This window comes from Athene cunicularia (assembly GCF_003259725.1).
Source record: "Athene cunicularia isolate RWA chromosome 1 unlocalized genomic scaffold, athCun1 chr1_part1, whole genome shotgun sequence".
NCBI classification, from domain to species: Eukaryota; Metazoa; Chordata; class Aves; order Strigiformes; family Strigidae; genus Athene; species Athene cunicularia.
Window position 1 is genome coordinate 127522254 of NW_020799091.1, and position 18120 is coordinate 127540373.

Below are 18120 nucleotides of genomic sequence, written 5' to 3' on the forward strand. Positions count from 1 at the left end.
CCCCCCCCCCCCTTTATTTCTCCCTTTCCCTGCCCTGGAGCCTGTGTGATAAAGATTAATTTGCTATTTCTGGGCCTGTGACATTTTTCAGAGCCTCCTGCTGGTTGCTGCCTCCTTGCCAAGACTGGCTGGGCTCCAGCCAACGGGATTAGCAAGGAGGGGCTAAGGGAATATGGTGCTCGCCATGGACTGGGGAAGGAAGGAGCAATGGGCTCTCAGAGTAGGTCATTATACGTGTAGGAGGAGTGACTGAAGGTGTACCTGGGTATGTGTGTGTAGATCCTGGGCCTTAGTCTAGAGGATGCAAGGCATCAGTGATAACATCTGCATGCAAGACTTGTCGCCTGGGGTCATCCCAAGGGAAGATGTATCCTGGATCCTTTAATTACGGCTTCAGTGAGATAAAAGCACTTGGAATCTGTCTCCAGAATCAGGCTACTTCTGCCTCTTAATTTTATTTTTTTTAACCATTCCAGCCTTCCTGGACACCCAGATGCCTGTCCACTTATTTGTAATAAGATAGTAATGAGGAGGCCAGAAGGAACACATTGTTTTCTGATGAGGCTTCCCAAGAGCCATGTAGAGTAGAACTAAAGAAAGATAACTTCTTCCTCCCAGCCTATTTTAGACTTCTTTATTTCCAGAGAAGAAGGTAGGGAGGGGTGGTTGTTACCTGCCACTAGATGATATTCTGCTCGTCCTCCTGCATCTGTCATTGGTGGCTAATACACTCCTGTGCTCTATCCCTTACCCCAAATCCATCTCAGCAAACAAGCACAAACCCTGGATTGAAGCTGAGTATCAGGGCATTGTTATGGAGAATGACAACACAGTCCTGCTCAACCCACCGCTATTCGCCCTGGACAAAGATGCTCCGCTGCGCTATGCAGGTAGGTGGGTGACAGCTCTGGGAAGGGTGGGAGGCAGGGAAAGACTTCTGAAGAGGCAGAGACGAGGTGGCATTTGTCCCTGTACTGGATTCTAGCCCTCTCCTGGAAACAATCACCTTCAAACCTTGCTCCGGGGGAGGTCCTCAGTGGAGTCTTCAGGCAGTATGGGCATGGCTTGATTTAGGATGCTGTGAGCTGTTTCCCTTAGGGAGAGAAATTGAGGGTGGAGCCAGCTACTTTTTGACGCAGTTCTGCTATTTCCAAAGATCACATGCACAGCTCTCTGTCTGTGAGCACTGGAGAAAGCTGGTAGGGCACACTTTGTTGGCAGTGCTACATCCCATCACAGTAAGCACAAATCTCTGAAGCTGCAGACAAGGCTTTACAAGGGTTATATTCCTGGTGCTTGCTTTGGCTGTGCCTGGAGCTTTCTCATGCATCCTCCCTCAGCTTTGGGAGAGGAAAAGTGGTCCCTGTGAGCTGAACTTTACGATTTAGGTGACCCTATCTGCAGTTCCCTGCGGTACTGTACACATCCTGCATGTGTGGGTGGATGAGACATCGTGGAGCTTCATGCTTTGGCTGTCTATCTATATATGGCCTGTTTTGCCTCCCTGAGGGATGCAGAGGAGAAATAAGGTGCTCCCTTAGTACTGTGTCTGTGTAGCACTAAATACAGCTGGAGCCTTGTAACCTCTAATCTTTCTGGATGCTGGTCAAGACTCCTTACCTTAGGAGCAATCTCCTGTAGAGGGCAATCTGCACCATTAATGGCTGTAAGAGATGGCAGGAGGAACTCTCAGAGAACCAAAAATTGCTCGAAATGAAAAGTGATAATGAGGGAGAAAAGAGAGTGTAGGTTGGAAGGGAAGAAAATATGGGAGAGGGAAGCAAGGGGGCATAATGTGCTCTCTTCAGTCATTTTCTTTCTCTCCTTCCACTCTGCCTTTGTGGGTACCAGGTGAAATCTGTGGCTTTAGGATCCATGGGGCAGGGGTACCTTTTGAAGCTGTGATCCTGGACAAAGCTACAGGTGAGGGGCTGATCCGGGCCAAGGAACCAGTGGATTGTGAAGCACATAAAGAGCACACATTCACCATTCAGGCTTATGATTGTGGAGAGGGACCTGATGGAGTAAATACCAAGAAATCACACAAGTAAGTCCCTGCAGTCATTGCTGAGTATTACAAAATGTGATCTGTCACAGGAACGCCAATGAAAATTGCTGTGGGAATGCTTCCTTTAGCCAGAATTATTTTTCTCTAGCCCTGATACTGTAACTCAACACGTTAATAAGACCCAAACAGAAATGTTCAGTGACTGAGTCACATGAGTGAATACATTACAAATGAGAGCTGCTTGACAACTGTGTCTAAGGGTGGTGTTTTATGTTGCTGCATATAGGCGGGAGGTCCAGGTTATGTTATTGTTCCTATTGCTCTTTCTCTGGGGTGGGAAATCATTGTCCAAGCTCCTGTGTGCCAGCATTGCTGCATTGAAATCATGTTCTCTTTCCCTTCCTTGCTTTTGACAGCTGGAAATCAGACTGGTGCACTTTAGGGAAGTGACTTACACTGAAATTTAGCTGGTGTATGTTTCTTAATCAGCCAATCGGTTCTTACTGATGTCTCTCTGCATCAGGGCCACAGTGCATGTTCGAGTAAACGATGTGAATGAGTTTGCTCCTGTCTTTGTGGAGAAGTTGTACCGTGTGGCAGTGACTGAGGGAAAGCTGTATGACCGCATATTGCGTGTAGAAGCCATTGATGGAGACTGCTCACCACAGTACAGCCAGATCTGCTACTATGAGATCCTGACCCCAAATACTCCCTTTCTGATTGACAATGATGGTAAGAATTCGCACCTACCGTAAGCACAGCACTCCCCCTTTCCTGCTTTGCACCCTCTCTGCCAGTCCCATTTGCTGGCAGAGCTGTGCTATATGAATTTCCTAGCACAGCTGATATATCTCTCCTCATGCTGAGAGGCAGTAGCCATTTTGTGGGATGCTATAGCTTGTTACAGAATGGCACTGGGAGGGGGGAGTCAACCCGTTTTGGTTGTTTTTATAGCTGATCAAAAATAAGAGTGATTTCTAGAAAGAACGTCTTTGACACTGACACTGTCTTTCCTCTCCCTTGATCTCTTTGTTCTGCTAACCAGGGAACATCGAGAACACAGAGAAACTGCAGTACAGTGGAGATCGTCTCTACAAATTCACAGTGACAGCCTATGACTGTGGAAAGAAGCGGGCTTCTGATGATGCTGAAGTGGAAATCCAGGTGAAACCTACCTGCAAGCCCAGCTGGCAGGGTATGAAACCTCCAAACACAGTGATGTCTTTGCTACTCAGTCCTACTCAATGCAAATATTTGTATATACACGTACGAATTTGTATGCCCATATATAAGGGTTCAGTTCTGGCACCAAACATCAGTCCTATCTAAGGGGATGCAGCAGACATCTAAGTCTGTTGCAAAGCCACTGAAAGACAATTCTAACATTGGAAAATTATTCCTTGCATTGCTGTGAACTACTGTGTATTTGATGAGGCTCACTGACTATATTCAGTGTAGATTGGTTTTGGAGCTGCTCATCTTGAGGATATTTGGCTTTTCCAGAGGTGTTTTATGCTGACAGGTTCACCTTAGTCAATGGAATTAAGGGGAAGTCAACACAGCTAAATATCTGTTCTGCCTGATAAGAGGTTGGCAATTCAAGGAGAGATGCTACACCAGTACTAGCTGTAGAAGATGAGAATTTGGACTCTGTACTTGTAGGAAGTCTTCCCTTGCACTGATGCCAGTGGCATCAAGTTGTCTTTACAACATGGAAAGGGCCAAAAATCTCTGTTTCTGGGCTAGTCCACAGATGCCACTTGTGTGTGTGCCAAGTGTTCTGGCCTTGAGTCCTTGGCAAGACCTAACCCTCTCTCTTTCACTCTTCTTCATTAGGCTGGAACAAGAGGATTGAGTACACCCCTGGTGCAGGCAGCCTCGCGCTTTTCCCCAGCATTCACCTGGAGTCCTGCGATGAGCCACTCTGGAATATTCAGGCCACAGTGGAGCTGCAGACAAACCACGTGGCCAAGGGCTGTGACCGGGATAACTACTCTGAGAAGTCGCTTCGCAAACTCTGTGGTGAATCGATTCTTTCCTGGGCTGAGGGCAGCTGTGGCATAGCACCCTGCCCCTTCCCCTGGAGGGGTTCGCAGTGGTGGCAGCTCTGTGGCTTGCACAGCAGCGATGCTGGGTACACATTCCTCACCCCTGATGCAGTCAGTGGGGCTGGGGGAACACCCAGCTCATATGCTGCATCGAGGAGCGGTGCACACCCTGCTTGTATTTACAAGGGGTTCCTTATGCTTTCCTTGCTGGGGAGCCAGAAGTGTCTGTGTGTTGCCCCAGTACGCAGAATCTGTGGGACTTCCCTTTGCACAGATGGAAGTCACCATCCTCCAGACAGGAGAAGGCCTGTAGGCAACTCCTCCTTTCCCTGTGGTCTGGAACATTACAAAAAGCCCTCTAACACCCTCTTCATCTGTTCCCCAGTTCTCAGGCTCCTTATTCTTTGACTCCTGTGTCAGAGCTCTCTGGTGCTGACATTCCTGACTCCTTCCCTTCTCGGTAGGTGCGGCCTCAGGAGAGATTGACCTGCTGCCGGTGCCTAGCCCTGTGGCGAACTGGACTGCTCAGCTGTCGGTGCACTACAGCCAGGACAGCAGCCTCATCTACTGGTTCAATGGCAGCCAGGCTGCCCAGGTGCCTGTGGTGAACGGCCTGAACACCCACGAGGGGCTGAGTGACCACTTCACCCTGTCTGTGTGGATGAAGCACGCGGTGGTGCCTGGCAAAGGCAGGCGGGAAGAGGAGATGGTCATCTGCAGTACAGTGCAGAGTGGTGAGACACTTTTCCTGGGGTGGTGACACTTCTGCTTTCTGCCTCTAACTTGTTAGAAGGGATTGTTCATCCAGGGGGAAAACTCTCTTGTGGGCAGGGGTCCCTCCTTAGGAACTCAGCTTCTTCAGGTATCACTTTTTCTGGGACCAGTCAAGTCCACTGTGAGCTCCCAGTGCTGTGTGCCAGTCTTGCAGACTAGCGTGTGCCCTGGGCTCTGGCTAGCAAGACTGCTGAGGTGGGATATGTAATACCCTGTGCTTGTCCCTGGCAGAGGATGGCTACTCACATTACTCTCTGGCTGTGCATGGCTGCCGGATTGCTTTTCTCTACTGGCCGTTGCTGGAAAGTGCAAGGCCTGTGAAATTCCTCTGGAAGCTTGAGCAGGTGAGAGAACATTTGCCTCTTCCCCGTGTCCCTTCTCCTTCTGCCCTTCACTGATCCCTTCCTCTGCTGTCTGCCGCAGGTCTGCGATGATGAATGGCACCATTATGCCCTCAACCTGGAGTTCCCCACCGTCACACTCTATGTGGATGGTGTCTCTTATGACCCTGCCCTCATCCATGATAATGGCCTCATTCACCCCCCGCGGCAAGAGCCCTCACTCATGATTGGAGCCTGCTGGACCGGTGAGTGCCCACTCACTGAACCATGCTCTTCCCATATGGGAAGTGAGGGAGTGGAGGGAGAGCCAGAAAAGGTAGAAGAAACACCACTCAGTACTAACTGATACAAACCACATTGCATCCATCTTGCCTCCTTGGCACCAAAGCCAACATGGCCCCTTCCTTCCTTATGGACCACACCAACAGGCCACAGTAACAATAGCTCAGATTAGGAACATAGTTAAGCCATTACCAGATTAAAACCTGTTCTGTGGAGATGTAAGGCTGCATTTTCCAGGTCTTTCAGTTCTCCTGCAAGACTGAAGCAGGACAGAATTTACCTGCTGCTTGCCTTCACTCCAGCAGAAATTTCTAGCAAGATCAAATCTTGCTTCTCCCATGTCAGGGATCTTCCCACAGCTCTGTGCTCTCAACTGGCCTTTTGCAACGAACAAATATTAATCAGCTTGGGACACCCTCTTGGAACCATCTGAGTTTCAAAGGGATGTTGAGAACGTGGCTTGTCGTGAACATGGCTAGGACCATGTTCCATAAATGGGAAGCAATTAATTTCCAAATCAGATATCACTAGGAAAGGAGAAAGAAACCCCCATGCTTTCTCCCTTGTATCAGTTACACATCCTACAGTCTCACCATGACCTTCATGAGAAGGACCCTGCCCTCCTTTGGCAGAGGGCTGAAGGGCAGAGGGTCTCGGGGGTTGAAGAGTCCACTGCTTGGCACATGACTCCAGAGCTGTTCTTTCGCACTGGCCAATACAGGTGCTTGTATAGGTACTTGCCTGACCCTGTAACTACTCTCTTCCAATGCTTTTTTGCTTGTCTGAATGTTCTCCTTTTGCAGAAGAGAAAAACAAAGAGAAAATCAAAGAAACCGAGAACTCCACTGACACTGTAGAAGGTAGGGAAAAGAAAGAGGATGCTTCTTTTCCTCTCTTCACTGTACATATTACTTCTTGCATGGTGCCTTCCTCATACAGCTTCCCTAATCCTGTCCTGCCACCTCCCACATCCTGGGAGGGAAACCCTTATCTGGCACATTGGTCCTTGATATCTGTGGAGCATGAAAAGGCTGATAGGAGGCCTACAGTCTGCTTTGAGAGATGGAGTATGCTTTTCATATGGAGAAAGAATCCTCATGCCTGATCATTAAAATTGGTCTCTGAAGAACTCAACAGCCATTAGAGACATCAGGAGATGTCACCTCATCCCTAACTATCTATGGAACATGCAGTTTCTTTTAAAAGCCCTCACAGGAAGCAGAGTGAGAAGGGGAGAAGAAATTGTTTCCAGCTGGCATTCAGCAGTTTGGCAGAAACTTCTCTACACTACCCACTGTTCACTGCCCTAGTCTTTCTGTTGGTTTGTTTTTTTCACTTTCCACCATCCGGAATGAAAAAGATTGTCATCTCCTTACTTCAGCATCCCCTGTCTTTTTGTTGTCTTTGCTTTTCCATGTCCTGTGTACCCCTCTGTCTCTCTCAACCTCCCTTAACATCCATATGTCCCTCACACTGTTGCTTTTGTTGTCTTGGCTTTTCCATGCCACATGCACCCCTCTCTGTCTCTCCCTACCTCCCTTAACATCTGTATGTACCTCACGGTGTTGCTTTTATCATTTTTGCTCTCTTCCTCGCCATGTCTCTCACACCCTCCACCTCCCATGTTTCCCTCAGGAGATCCTCTGTTGATACACCACTACTTCCATGGTTACTTGGCTGGCTTCACTGTGCGCCCTGGTAGCTTGGAGAGCCGGGAGGTTATTGAATGCCTATATGCCTGCCGTGAGGGTCTTGATTACAGTGACTTCGACAGTCTGGGCAAAGGGATGAAGGTATGCCCATCTGCCCAGCTTGCATGGGTCTCTTCCACTCCTCTCCCCAGCCTTGCTTCCCAGGACTTTGCCTGCTCCCCCCACCTCAGAAAACTTCCCACCTTTCTCCTTTGTGTCTCTCTTGGCAAATGCCAAGAGTCCAGGCTAAGGAACTGAGTATTTTCTCCTCTTCCACCTGTAGGTTCATGTGAACCCCTCTCAGTCCCTGCTCACCTTGGAGGGTGATGATGTGGAAACCTTCAACCATGCAATCCAGCACGTGGCCTACATGAATTCACTGCGCTTTGCTACCCCTGGAGTCCGGCCCCTCAGACTCAGCACTACTGTCAAGTGAGTGGACACTTGTGAGTGACTGCACACACGAGTGAGCAGCACCTCCAGCTAAGTTCAGCAAGAGGGTTACCTCTCTTTTGACTAAAATTACACTCCCTCACCTTGTATTTTAATTCTAATTGATGGTCTCCAAAGGGGTAAAATTCTTCCTGAAAATAAGTAATAAAGTATCCAATATCCAAATGGAAGACTACCAGGAAAAGGACATTCCCTTCACTGGTGTTCTTTTACAGTGCTGCTGGTAGAAGCTTGGACCAACTGATGCTTTCTACTGCTCTCCTTCAGGTGTTTCAGTGAAGAGTCCTGTGTCTCCATTCCTGATGTGGAAGGTTATGTTGTGGTGTTACAGCCTGATGCCCCCCAGATCCTGTTGAGTGGTGACACCCACTTTGCTCATCCTGCATCAGACTTTGAGGTTCCTGATGGGGTCCCCCTGTTCCCCAGCCTTCAGATCACCTGCTCTATTTCTCACCAGGTGGAGGCCAAGAAGGATGAGAATTGGCATGGTACTGGTGAGTGGAGCACAGGGTGAGGTAGAAGAGACAAACTGGAAACACCTTCAAGAGTTGCTGTCCTGCAGAGAAGAATAGCCCCTCATTACATCCAAAATAGGAGAGAGTTTACAAATATAGAAGCAAAGTACATTGTCTGTCAATATGTAGGCTAATTGGCTCTTAGCCCTTTCTGCTCCTCCCTGGACTTTTTTTATCCACCTATTTCCTTTGCTTCACTCTCTCCTCTTCCTTGACCAGGCTGCTTATTCCTAATCCCCTTTACATTTTACCTACATTTCCCTTTATTGAATCCAGCACTGGATGGACATCCAGCCTGTTACTCTCTCCACTCCTGCACTTACTCAGTCTCCTCCTGCTTCCTTCTCTCCCGCTTTCCTTATTTCTCACCCCCTCCCATCTCTTCCTGCATCACTTATTCCTGTGAATTCCTGTTGGTTTCCTCACACCCTATAAGATCTCGTCCCTCAATTTCTCTCCGTCATCTTCAGATTATTTCTCTGCATTCTATGCTTTACGTGTCCTTTCACTTCTTTTTGTATCTCTTCTGGTAATGGGATTTTTTGCTTATAGTTTTCTGTTTAGTAGCTTTGCCTTTATTCACACAATGATGAGTTTCTTAGAGCAGGTTGGGCTTAGCCCTGCTGAAAGCAGTTAGTCATTGAATGTGGTTGCCATTTTAAAGAAGATAAGGTCTCAACCATGGTAACCAGCAGTTGTGAGACAGGGAAAAGCTTTCAAAAGCACTTGGGGTCTGGGAATGTGTGATAGAGTTGTTCCTAATTTGCACATCGTCAGCAGAGTCCTTAGAGCCAAGATGTGTTATCATGAACCAGTCTGATAATAGTATGTTGTTCCAAAATAAAGTGACTTTATTATGTGCATTAATAATGTAATTAGAACCGGGGGAACTCCTCCAACAAGTAATTAGACTGACAGTGATTTTACTCAAGGTCAGTGCTAGCCAGAGAAAGAGAAGTCATTACATATAATATGAGCACTTTGGAGGAAGTGGGTAGCACGCTGAGCAGCTCCTGTCTTCCTTGGTGGCTGACTGGCTTTCTGGCCCTGTCTTCTTTCCGTTTGCATCTCAGTGACAGACACACGAATGTCAGATGAGATTGTGCACAACCTGGATGGCTGCGAGATCTCACTGGTAGGAGATGACCTGGACCCAGAGAGGGAGTACCTGCTCCTGGATGGGGCACTGCTGCAGCAGCGGGGCCTGGAGCTTGTTAACACCTCTGCATACCTGACCATCACAGGTATGTCCTGCCCTTGGCCACAGCAGTCTGGTTACACCTTTCTCACTGCCTTTCAGGCATGTCTGGGAGAAGCACGTAACCCAGGGCTAATTAGAGATGTGTAGGCGTATTTGAGAGACGCTGAGATGTAACCATTTGTTGACCTCCTGGCTTTCATAAGTCCCAGGCCATTTCCCTGGGGAGCTGTCTCCTCCTCCTCCACACAGTACTAGGGCATGGTGTCTGAGCTCTCATCCAGGCTTGTACCACTGCTCCTGATTTACTCCATGTCATGCATACTGCATGACATGACTGGGGGACAGCACATCCCATAGGTTGTGGACTGGTACAACACTACCCAGAACAGTGCTGTTGCTTTTGATTGTTCTTTCCCTTCCACTTGTACTAGGAGTGCAGGCAAGGATTTCATCAGGTCCTTTGCAGCCAGCTCTGTCTATGCTTCCTTCCTAAAATGAATGAAACCAGCATTGCCTTGGATTCTTCTACAGCTCCTAGTTGCTACAGGGTTATGATGCCAGATGACTTTGAAGCAGGAGCTTCCTTCCAGAATCACAGAATCATGTTGGTTGGAAAAGACCTTGAAGATCATCCAGTCCAACCATTAACCTCACAACTGCACCAGATCCCTCAGCGCTGGGTCAACCCGACTCTTCAACCGCTTCAGGGATGGGGACTCCCCCCATGCCCTGGGCAGCCCATTCCAACGCCCAACAACCCCTTCTGCAAAGAAATACTTTCTAAGAGCCAGTCTCCCCCCACACCAATTCTCTCTTCTTGTCTCAGGTGTGGAGAGCATCGCAGTTTACGAGGAAATACTACGCCAGGTCTCATACCACATCAACCATGGCACTGCTCTTTATGAAAGGAAGTTCCACCTGTCCTGCACTGAGATGAACGGACGCTACTCCAGCAACGAGTTTACTGTTGAGGTACAAGATCAGTACATGCAGAGATAGGTGCTTGTGCATGTGTGGAGAGGATGTGGTGGATGGGAATGCACACAGTGCAGAATGTACCTTGAACACAGGGCTGAGTCTCTCTCACTATGGTCTTTCTGCAGGTGAATGTCCTCCACAATATGAACCGAGCTGCTCATCCTAACCATATTCTGAGTTCCCAGCAGTTCATGCACCGAGGCCATCACTTACCCCCAGAGCTATCTGGGCACAGTTTGGCAAGCACCCATAACAACCCAAGTATGTAACGCTATTTCCTTTGGGTTTATACTTTTAGGTCAGGATGCTGATTTTCTGATACCTTGGTAGAACCTATAGCAGAGGATTCCTTTCAGACTCCCTATACCCATGTTGTTATTATTATACTGTCCTGTCCTACTTGTCATTAGCAAATGGACTGCAGTCCATGTCAAATTGTGTTTTAGAGCTTGGTGCAACAATCCTCTTCTGGTGTGTTGTTTTCTTGATGTAAAAGCAGTCTGAAATCTACACCTGATTTAAAAGAACTGTAAGCTGGTACGATTTCATTTGTGCACCTCGCAAAGGTGCTGTGCAGGCTTGGGTACTGTAATTTCAGAAAGAAGCTTCAACAGCAGGAGAGAAACAAGAGAATCAAGACTGCCACTGCTCTAAAAAAAAGAGATGGGACTAGGTGGTGGCCAGCAAGGCAGAAAAATATATACGGCACCACACAAACAAGAGGAGGATTCTTGTCCCCAAAACAAGGAGAGAGAAGCCTGAAAGCTAGGCTAGATATGAGATTTGCTGGTTTGTGCTAGCAGCTCTGTGCCTCAAGTGTGGCTGCAGTCCAGCTGGCTCCTCCTGGGCAGTGAAATCTCTAGGACTGTTACAGAGGACCATGCGTTGGTTTTGGTCCCCTGTTGTAGGGAACATGGAACACACCTTTGATGCCAGTTTTTGCTGCGGTTTCCCACAAGCAGCCAATTCCAGGCTGGTCCAGTCCTGCAGCTGGCACTGAGTCACTGCAGGGGCAGCCCAGGTATGTGCTGGGAAAGCACCAAAACCCAGCCTTTGTCACTCCCTTCCGCAGCTCTGCCTCATCGCAGCAGAAAATGAAAAGTTGTCCCTGCTGTATGGGACCACCCAGAACAAATCCATGGAGGTCTGGAGAGATTTTGTAGAGAAGGGGGTTATTTGAGGAGTCAAGGCTTGGCCTACAGGCCTAGAACAAAGGGGTGAGAGTTGGGTTAAGGGTCTTAAGTTAATTTCAAGCTTTCTTGGAAAAGCCAGGCCTTGACTGTGGCACTTATTAGGCCATCATAGCCCTCTGCCTCATGTGCAAAGCAGACTTCTTTTGGCTTCCTTCTTTCTCCACTGCTTGCACAGAAATCACACCCTCTGAAAATCATCCTTGTGCCCTTAGAGGCTCTCCCCAGTATACATTTCTCTGTCCCAGGAGGGGGATACAAATGGCTGCTGTGCAACATGTCCTAGTGATTTCTGTAGATAAAGATGTGCAGTCTGCAGGCCGAGCTGACATCAGAGGATGCCTGGACCTAGGCATCCTGAAAGAACATGCAGGTCTCAAGCAAATGGACAGCAGCTGATGGCAGGAGCTGCCTGTGCTCAGAGGAGCAGAAAAGTCAGGACATGTTCCTGCCTAGACCAGAAAGCTTGCTGGCGTCAGGTCCAGGGGCGGAACCTTTTTACTGGGCTCTTTGGCTGGCTTGGTGGCGGGAAGCTTTTTTTTCCGTAAACCAGCTAGCGGTATTTCTCTGTATATCGTTTGTCTTGTTCACTGTTATTGCTGTTTATTGTTGTTATCATTGCTACAATTGTTTTTCAGATTGTTCTATCACTCTGTTGTATTAAATTTGTTATTTTAGCCCAGGTCTGTGTCTTAACTTCCAGCCCGACTGGCTGCGGGTCGGGGAGGGGCAACGGCAAGTGCTCTCTGGTCCCGGCAGGACGTAAACCTGCACAGACTCTAACCACACCTTCTCATTTTCTTTCTTCAACAGTGGTCCCCAGCGCTGCGACTGTCATCATCATGGTCTGTGTGGGCTTCCTGGCACTCATGGTGATCCTTGGCATCCTGCGCATTCACTCCCTGCACCGGCGGGGAATGGGGCAAGAGGTCCCTGGGGCTGCTGAAGGCGGGCACACGAGCACCAGAGGCAAAGAGAGCGACATGTTCTGGGACGACTCAGCCCTCACCATCATTGTCAACCCCATGGAGGTGAGGAGCGGTCTCAGCAGCTGGGGCTGGGCAGGCAGCTGGGCTGCCAGATCCTTCCCCTCATCCCATGTCTCACCTCCCCAGTCCTACCAGAGCTGCCAGGAGAGGGCGGGAGAAAACGGTGAGAGCAGAGCTACCGAGGGCATGGAGGATGAAGATGACAGCACCGACTCGGAGACATCGGACTCCCTGGACAGCAATGATGTGGATGACCGACACATCATCGGCAAAAGCAACGGCTCTCACTGCTACTAGGAGCTTTAAAACACCACTCCAATGGATCCCTCCAAAACATATGGCTGGAAGGAGGAGGTGTCTTACTTTTAACTTCTTCCTTTCCCTACCACGTACACACGTACTACTCCCTCATTTGTCATTTCTGCCTCCCACAGTCCTTCATCTTCTGCCATCCTCATTGTGGACATTCCCCACATGGCTGACCCCCCCATCTGGCTCTCTAGAAAAATGTGTGAGGGCACTTGTGCATGCCTGCGGCACAGTTCAAACTATAATGAGGAAGGGGCTTGAAAAGAAGTTTGGAAGGAGGAGCCAGCTATAGGGCTCACAGTGGGGTCTCTCACAACCCTTCCCAGATATTATATATATATATATTGTATATTTTTTCAATGTTGTCGTCTGAGGTTTATTCTCGTTTCACGCAAAAAAAAAAAAACCACTGCAGCTTGTGTCGCTTTGTAAAATTGTCGATAGTCCTAAACTAAATGAATGAAGGTAAGAAGGATAAGGAAACAAAGTGGATTTTAAAATAAATGGATTTCAAATAAAATGTTCAGGGCTTCTGCAGTTTTTCACAACAACCAGGGAAAGAAAGAGTCAGTGTAGCCTCTAATGTGAGACAGGAGATTGTCCAGAGCATGTATTTACTGAAATTACTGCCTCATCTAGGGGAAGGGTTACATTTTTTAGTGTGTGTGTTGGAACAAGAAAAACATATCACCCCTAACCCTACACCCACCTTTTTGAGAGTCAAAATACTCTTTGTAAACACACAATGTAGCCTTCCCCAGGACATGGGACAGAAGCACCCCAGCCTGTCACAGGCAAGTGTAACACATGCAGCACACCGAATTCTTGATTACAGAAAAAGAAATAAGGCTCTTTCCATACATTTAGTGTATCATCAATAGAAACAGGCCAAGCCCTCAGCTTCATCCATCTTTTCATATGATCCACTTTCTTTATCAGCATAACAGTATTTTTCACACCAGGGATGCCAGCTTGTAGAACAGCCTCAGCACTTCTAAGGAGGTCTCCTCCTCTTTCTAGCGGGGATGGAAAAACAGATACTGGCAAAACACGGCATGAGCCCAGTACCATGAGTTGTTAGGGTAGTGCTTCACAGCAGGCTGTGCTGCTTCCCTTGATGTAACTGGTCTGATTATTCAGACCCTGCAAGACAAAAAGAGGCTGTCAGCTGCCTAACATGTCTCAGGGCAATGGCTGCAACATGTTAAGGACCCAAAAGAAGATTCTGCAATAGGACATTTGCTGACAGACAAGGTTAAGAAATCCCTGTTGGCAGGAAGGCAGCACAGTAGGTGAAAGTGGAAGAGACCCTCTGAGGGTGTGAAATGCCTCAGTACAAGATCTCTGCTTGCTGCAGTTCTCTCAGATGTCTTAGATCTAGCCTGTCTTTACGTATAACTGTGCCCATGTATGGTTGTTACTGGGTCCAAAAGTAGTGAATATGCTTGAGGCTAAGATACTCTATGTTTTCTTCTTTGTCTCCTTCCCAGTAAGTTCCATGCCCTTATTTCATACAGGGAGCTTACAGCAGGCACTGTCAAACCAGTGCCCTGACATCTTGAAGCACCAGAATAATTCAAGTCTCTGGAAAGCCTACATTGTGCACACGGGAGCCAAAAACATTGCACAAAATAGTCTTATGTCCTGAGAATGCTATGCCTGACCAGTTCTGATATGCAGTAAAAAGCACCACCTCTCAGAGGATGGAAAAAGACCGAGTCTCAGGCAGGTGCTACAGTGTGCTTACAAGGTGGAAGAGGCTAGATGTACAATGAGTTCATAGGTAGCCATCATGATAGCTGTGTTTGGAATTTGGCGGATCAAGTGAGCCAGGAGCCCTCGGTACAAAGCCAAGGGTCCCTCTTCATGGACCACAAGCTGCAGTGTCTGTATAAAGGAACGGTATCGTGACCCTTCTTCTCGCAATCGTGTCCGAATGACCTCTGGAGAGACAAAAAGGGAAGTGGTATTAGCAAGCTGATCCTACAGGCACAGCATCTCCCATCAAGGGGCACAGAAGCAAGGAGAGCGGACCCACTCACCATGTGGATATGCGATGCATGAAGCACATGTTTTGGAGACAGCAGCAGCTCCCATTAGTCCAAAGAAATCATGGCTGTTTGTTGACAGTGTGAGGGGTGGGGAAAGGGAATGATGGCTGTTCCTCAGCTGCTGTTTCAGCGCTTCATAGATGACAAAGTGGATGATGGTCTCTGACACTCCAGCGTAGGAGGCAGTGATACCGCGGTAAAACCCACGAAGGCCTTCAGTGCGGTACACGTGCACAGCACACTGGAGAGCATTGCTGGCCATCTCCCCCTTTGCCCTGTGAAAAGGAGGTGGGTGAGAACGGCACACTGCCCTACTGACCTAAAATGCTGTCGTGAACACAACTGTATGACTCTTCCCCAGCACACCTTGAAGACCTACATTCTGGAGTTAGGACCCCAACTCGACTCCACCCCCAAAACCAGTCCTGATTTGACATGGAATTACCTGGCTTCCAGCTGCATCCTGGTTTTCACTAACCAGATAGGGTTGGTGAGTGTGGAAGAGGTAATGCCTGGAGAACAGAAGAAAAAGACAGCCATGAGCACCAGGATCATGCTGACAGTTTGTAAAGAGGCACTGATCTATCAGCTCTCTGAATTCTGCTTGACAACCTGCAGGCATTTGCAATTTGAGACTGTCTGGTGGTAATTAGCTCCTCTGCCATCGATATAACCCTGCTACAGGCCCTGGTGCTACAAAGGGGCAGGAAACAATGGGCTAAACTTGCAAGAGTGGAAGATTTTGTTAGAGAAATGATCTTGTGAATGGTCTACATAAACACTGCCTTCTCCCTCTCACAGCTGAATGGAGCTCTTTTCCTGATCGCAGCTGAAGGGGTAAACACTAGATCCACGATTTAGAGATGAGCCTAAGAAGAACAAAGAATGAGAAAACATTTTGGTTACCCAAGGAACTCACTGTGCCAGGTGAGAAGGGAGAAAACTTCAAAAGAGAGAGCAGGACTGATGGGAACAGCAAAAGGGAAGGAATGAAACCCATTTACACGTACAGACAGAAGGACCCCTTGGCTCTGATCTGTAACAGAAGAGGCTCACCTGCACAGGCTGCTGATAGCATGTGTACTTTCTTGGACTCAGGTACAAGGACAGCATTGAGCCTCTCCTTAACACCAGAATAGGCAGCAAAATATATAGCCCTGTTTGGAAAGAAATACTGAATAGGTTATGGTTCATCTATGAGGTGCAGAGGCAGCACTGCTGTGGGGCTCTCACTCCAACTTCTCTTATTCCCAGCACAGGTCTGTCTAATGTGACATCAGATACCCTTTATACTAGACCCACAGCAATCATCTTATTTTACAACTATGATCAGAAGGTCCAGAAAATGTCTGTGTGAAGGGGTCCTTGGCACAATGAGCACAAGGCCAAGACTGCTTTCAGAATGTGGAGCAATAGCTATCACACGGGTCCTTAAAAAAAGTGTAAAAAAAAAAAAGCATGAGCTACCCTCAGAGAGCAGCACTCACCGGGAAGGAGCAACACCAACAAGGTTTGGACCCAGACCTCGGAACAGGGATCGCATACCTTCCTTCTCAAGGATGGCCCTGCAGAAGGGAAGGAAATGAACAGATAAATCATCAGAATAACTAAGCTGGGGGCTCTCCTGTTCTTCCTTCTTCTTCAGTACTTGTAGCATCCTCTCTTCACCTCCCATGTTACCTTTTCTCTGCCCTACTCTCATTTTCTCTCCAACCACTTCTCTCTCCTTCATTAATTTCTTCCTATTCTTGCTGACACTATCACTCTGGGTCTGATCAAACCACTAGCCAAGAAATTTCTCACAGTCCCAGAAGCTGCCTTGTAGTCTCAAAGCACAGATCAACTGTGAGAAGCAGATGTACCTGTGCTCTGATGAAACTTCCTACTGCACTTGTGGTTTCCAGAGCCTCAGCTACCACCACTCTCTCCCCCCCACCCCTCTTTCTCCACCTGATGGCCAAACCTTGACCTCCCTGGTGCTAACACATGCACTGCCCTATCCTACTCACCTTAGCAACTTGAACACTCCAGGAGATGATGGGGTGGGGTTCATCAGCCTCACACTCATCCCTGGCAGCTGCACCTCTGAGAGGCACAGAGGCCGCAATGTCAGCTGGGACGACTGCAGACGTGTCTTCACCACTTCCAAAGGGCAGGTCAGGATGGCTCCAGCTGTGCCACCACATCTAGGGCATGACAAGGGTATAACAGCACACATAAGAATAACCCCAGGGCAATAATTCTGACCCTACTTGTCCACAACCTCTCCCCTCTAGGAGAGGACATTAGGTTCCCCAGCCTTGCGTCACACATGACCTCGCGCTCTGACACTGATTAACATAATAATGGCTTAGCTTGGGACATCTCCTGGCAGCCTCACTCTGAAACCTCACTCATTATTTGAGACAAACAGTCCCAAGTCCATAAGGACTCAGCAGTCCCTCAGCTTAAAGCTGCTGATCTTTGCATTCAGAACTTCCCAGAGCAAACATTTCTGCTGCTCAACCTCACTGCAATGCCTTCTGCTGAGATCACCGGGCAACATGCCTCACACCTCCCCACAGCAGCACCGGCTTAGAGAGGGACAGCACAAAATTCTCCCACCCCTCAGCCTGTCTGGGTCTTCAACCATAACACATTCAGCCCCACATTTGCAAGGCCCTGTAAGCAAGATTCTGTATTTTCTGCCAACAGCCAGGCTCACCCCCGGCTTGACTTATTTAATGAAAGAAGACCCTGACCTTCAGCACACAGAAGCTATTTTTGGAACTCATGAACCATCACCATCAATCAGTCCAGCCACACCTCAGGAACGCTGAAAGGACACATATCCCCTCTTCCCCTTTCTGCTGCCCAGGGACAAGTCAGAACCAACATGTTCAGTTCTCAGTTTCTGCCCCTTCAGATCTTTTGACTGACAACTCTGTTCTTCTAGAGAATGCTCAGTACCTGAAAGATTGTTTTGAGATTAATATGCATGGAATAGCCACACAAGAGGCTTTGACAAACAGACAGTTGCTGATATCTGCTACAGCCAAACTTGCTTTGTTTCACAGAAGATGGAGGTTTAAAAAAATGCTCACTCTGCCCCAAAGAAATAAAAGCCAGCCAAAGAACTACAAGCTATCAGGGAAGAATCAAGTATTACATATGACGGTACAGGACAGCAAACAGCTAGAATTCTGAGGAATTACTTTGAAAACGTCTATATAGCTCAGCACACACATACAGTGCTCTCACAGTCTTCGCTACCAGGGCTTCATTTATTATTGCCTGCAGGTTGGGGGGGG

General features: G+C 48.1%; 2 protein-coding genes and 1 long non-coding RNA gene across 3 annotated transcripts; 2 read left to right on the forward strand and 1 right to left on the reverse strand.

Moving 5' to 3' along the window:
• Nucleotides 1–728: 728 nt before the first annotated feature.
• On the forward strand, nucleotides 729–12767 carry CLSTN3 (calsyntenin 3). Its single transcript, XM_026848150.1, has 17 exons — nucleotides 729–890; nucleotides 1852–2047; nucleotides 2532–2740; nucleotides 3054–3203; nucleotides 3845–4030; nucleotides 4521–4790; nucleotides 5062–5174; nucleotides 5254–5416; nucleotides 6257–6313; nucleotides 7089–7246; nucleotides 7428–7576; nucleotides 7865–8091; nucleotides 9186–9356; nucleotides 10140–10285; nucleotides 10417–10552; nucleotides 12295–12512; nucleotides 12597–12767. Exons 1-17 carry the CDS (start codon nucleotides 815–817, stop codon nucleotides 12765–12767), a joined length of 2796 nt encoding a protein of 931 aa, XP_026703951.1. The 5' UTR covers nucleotides 729–814.
• A 382-nt stretch (nucleotides 12768–13149) lies between these two features.
• On the reverse strand, nucleotides 13150–17676 carry LOC113479863 (solute carrier family 25 member 33-like). The gene is made up of 6 exons (XM_026848213.1): nucleotides 16840–17676; nucleotides 16318–16395; nucleotides 15887–15987; nucleotides 15276–15342; nucleotides 14822–15105; nucleotides 13150–14722 (listed from the first exon to the last, which is right to left on the reverse strand). Exons 1-6 carry the CDS (start codon nucleotides 17046–17048, stop codon nucleotides 14523–14525), a joined length of 939 nt encoding a protein of 312 aa, XP_026704014.1. The 5' UTR covers nucleotides 17049–17676; the 3' UTR covers nucleotides 13150–14522.
• Nucleotides 17668–18116, forward strand: LOC113479890. Its single transcript, XR_003398372.1, has 2 exons — nucleotides 17668–17755; nucleotides 18062–18116. It is a non-coding gene; the product is annotated as an uncharacterized LOC113479890 (long non-coding RNA).
• The last annotated feature ends 4 nt before the right edge of the window (nucleotides 18117–18120 follow it).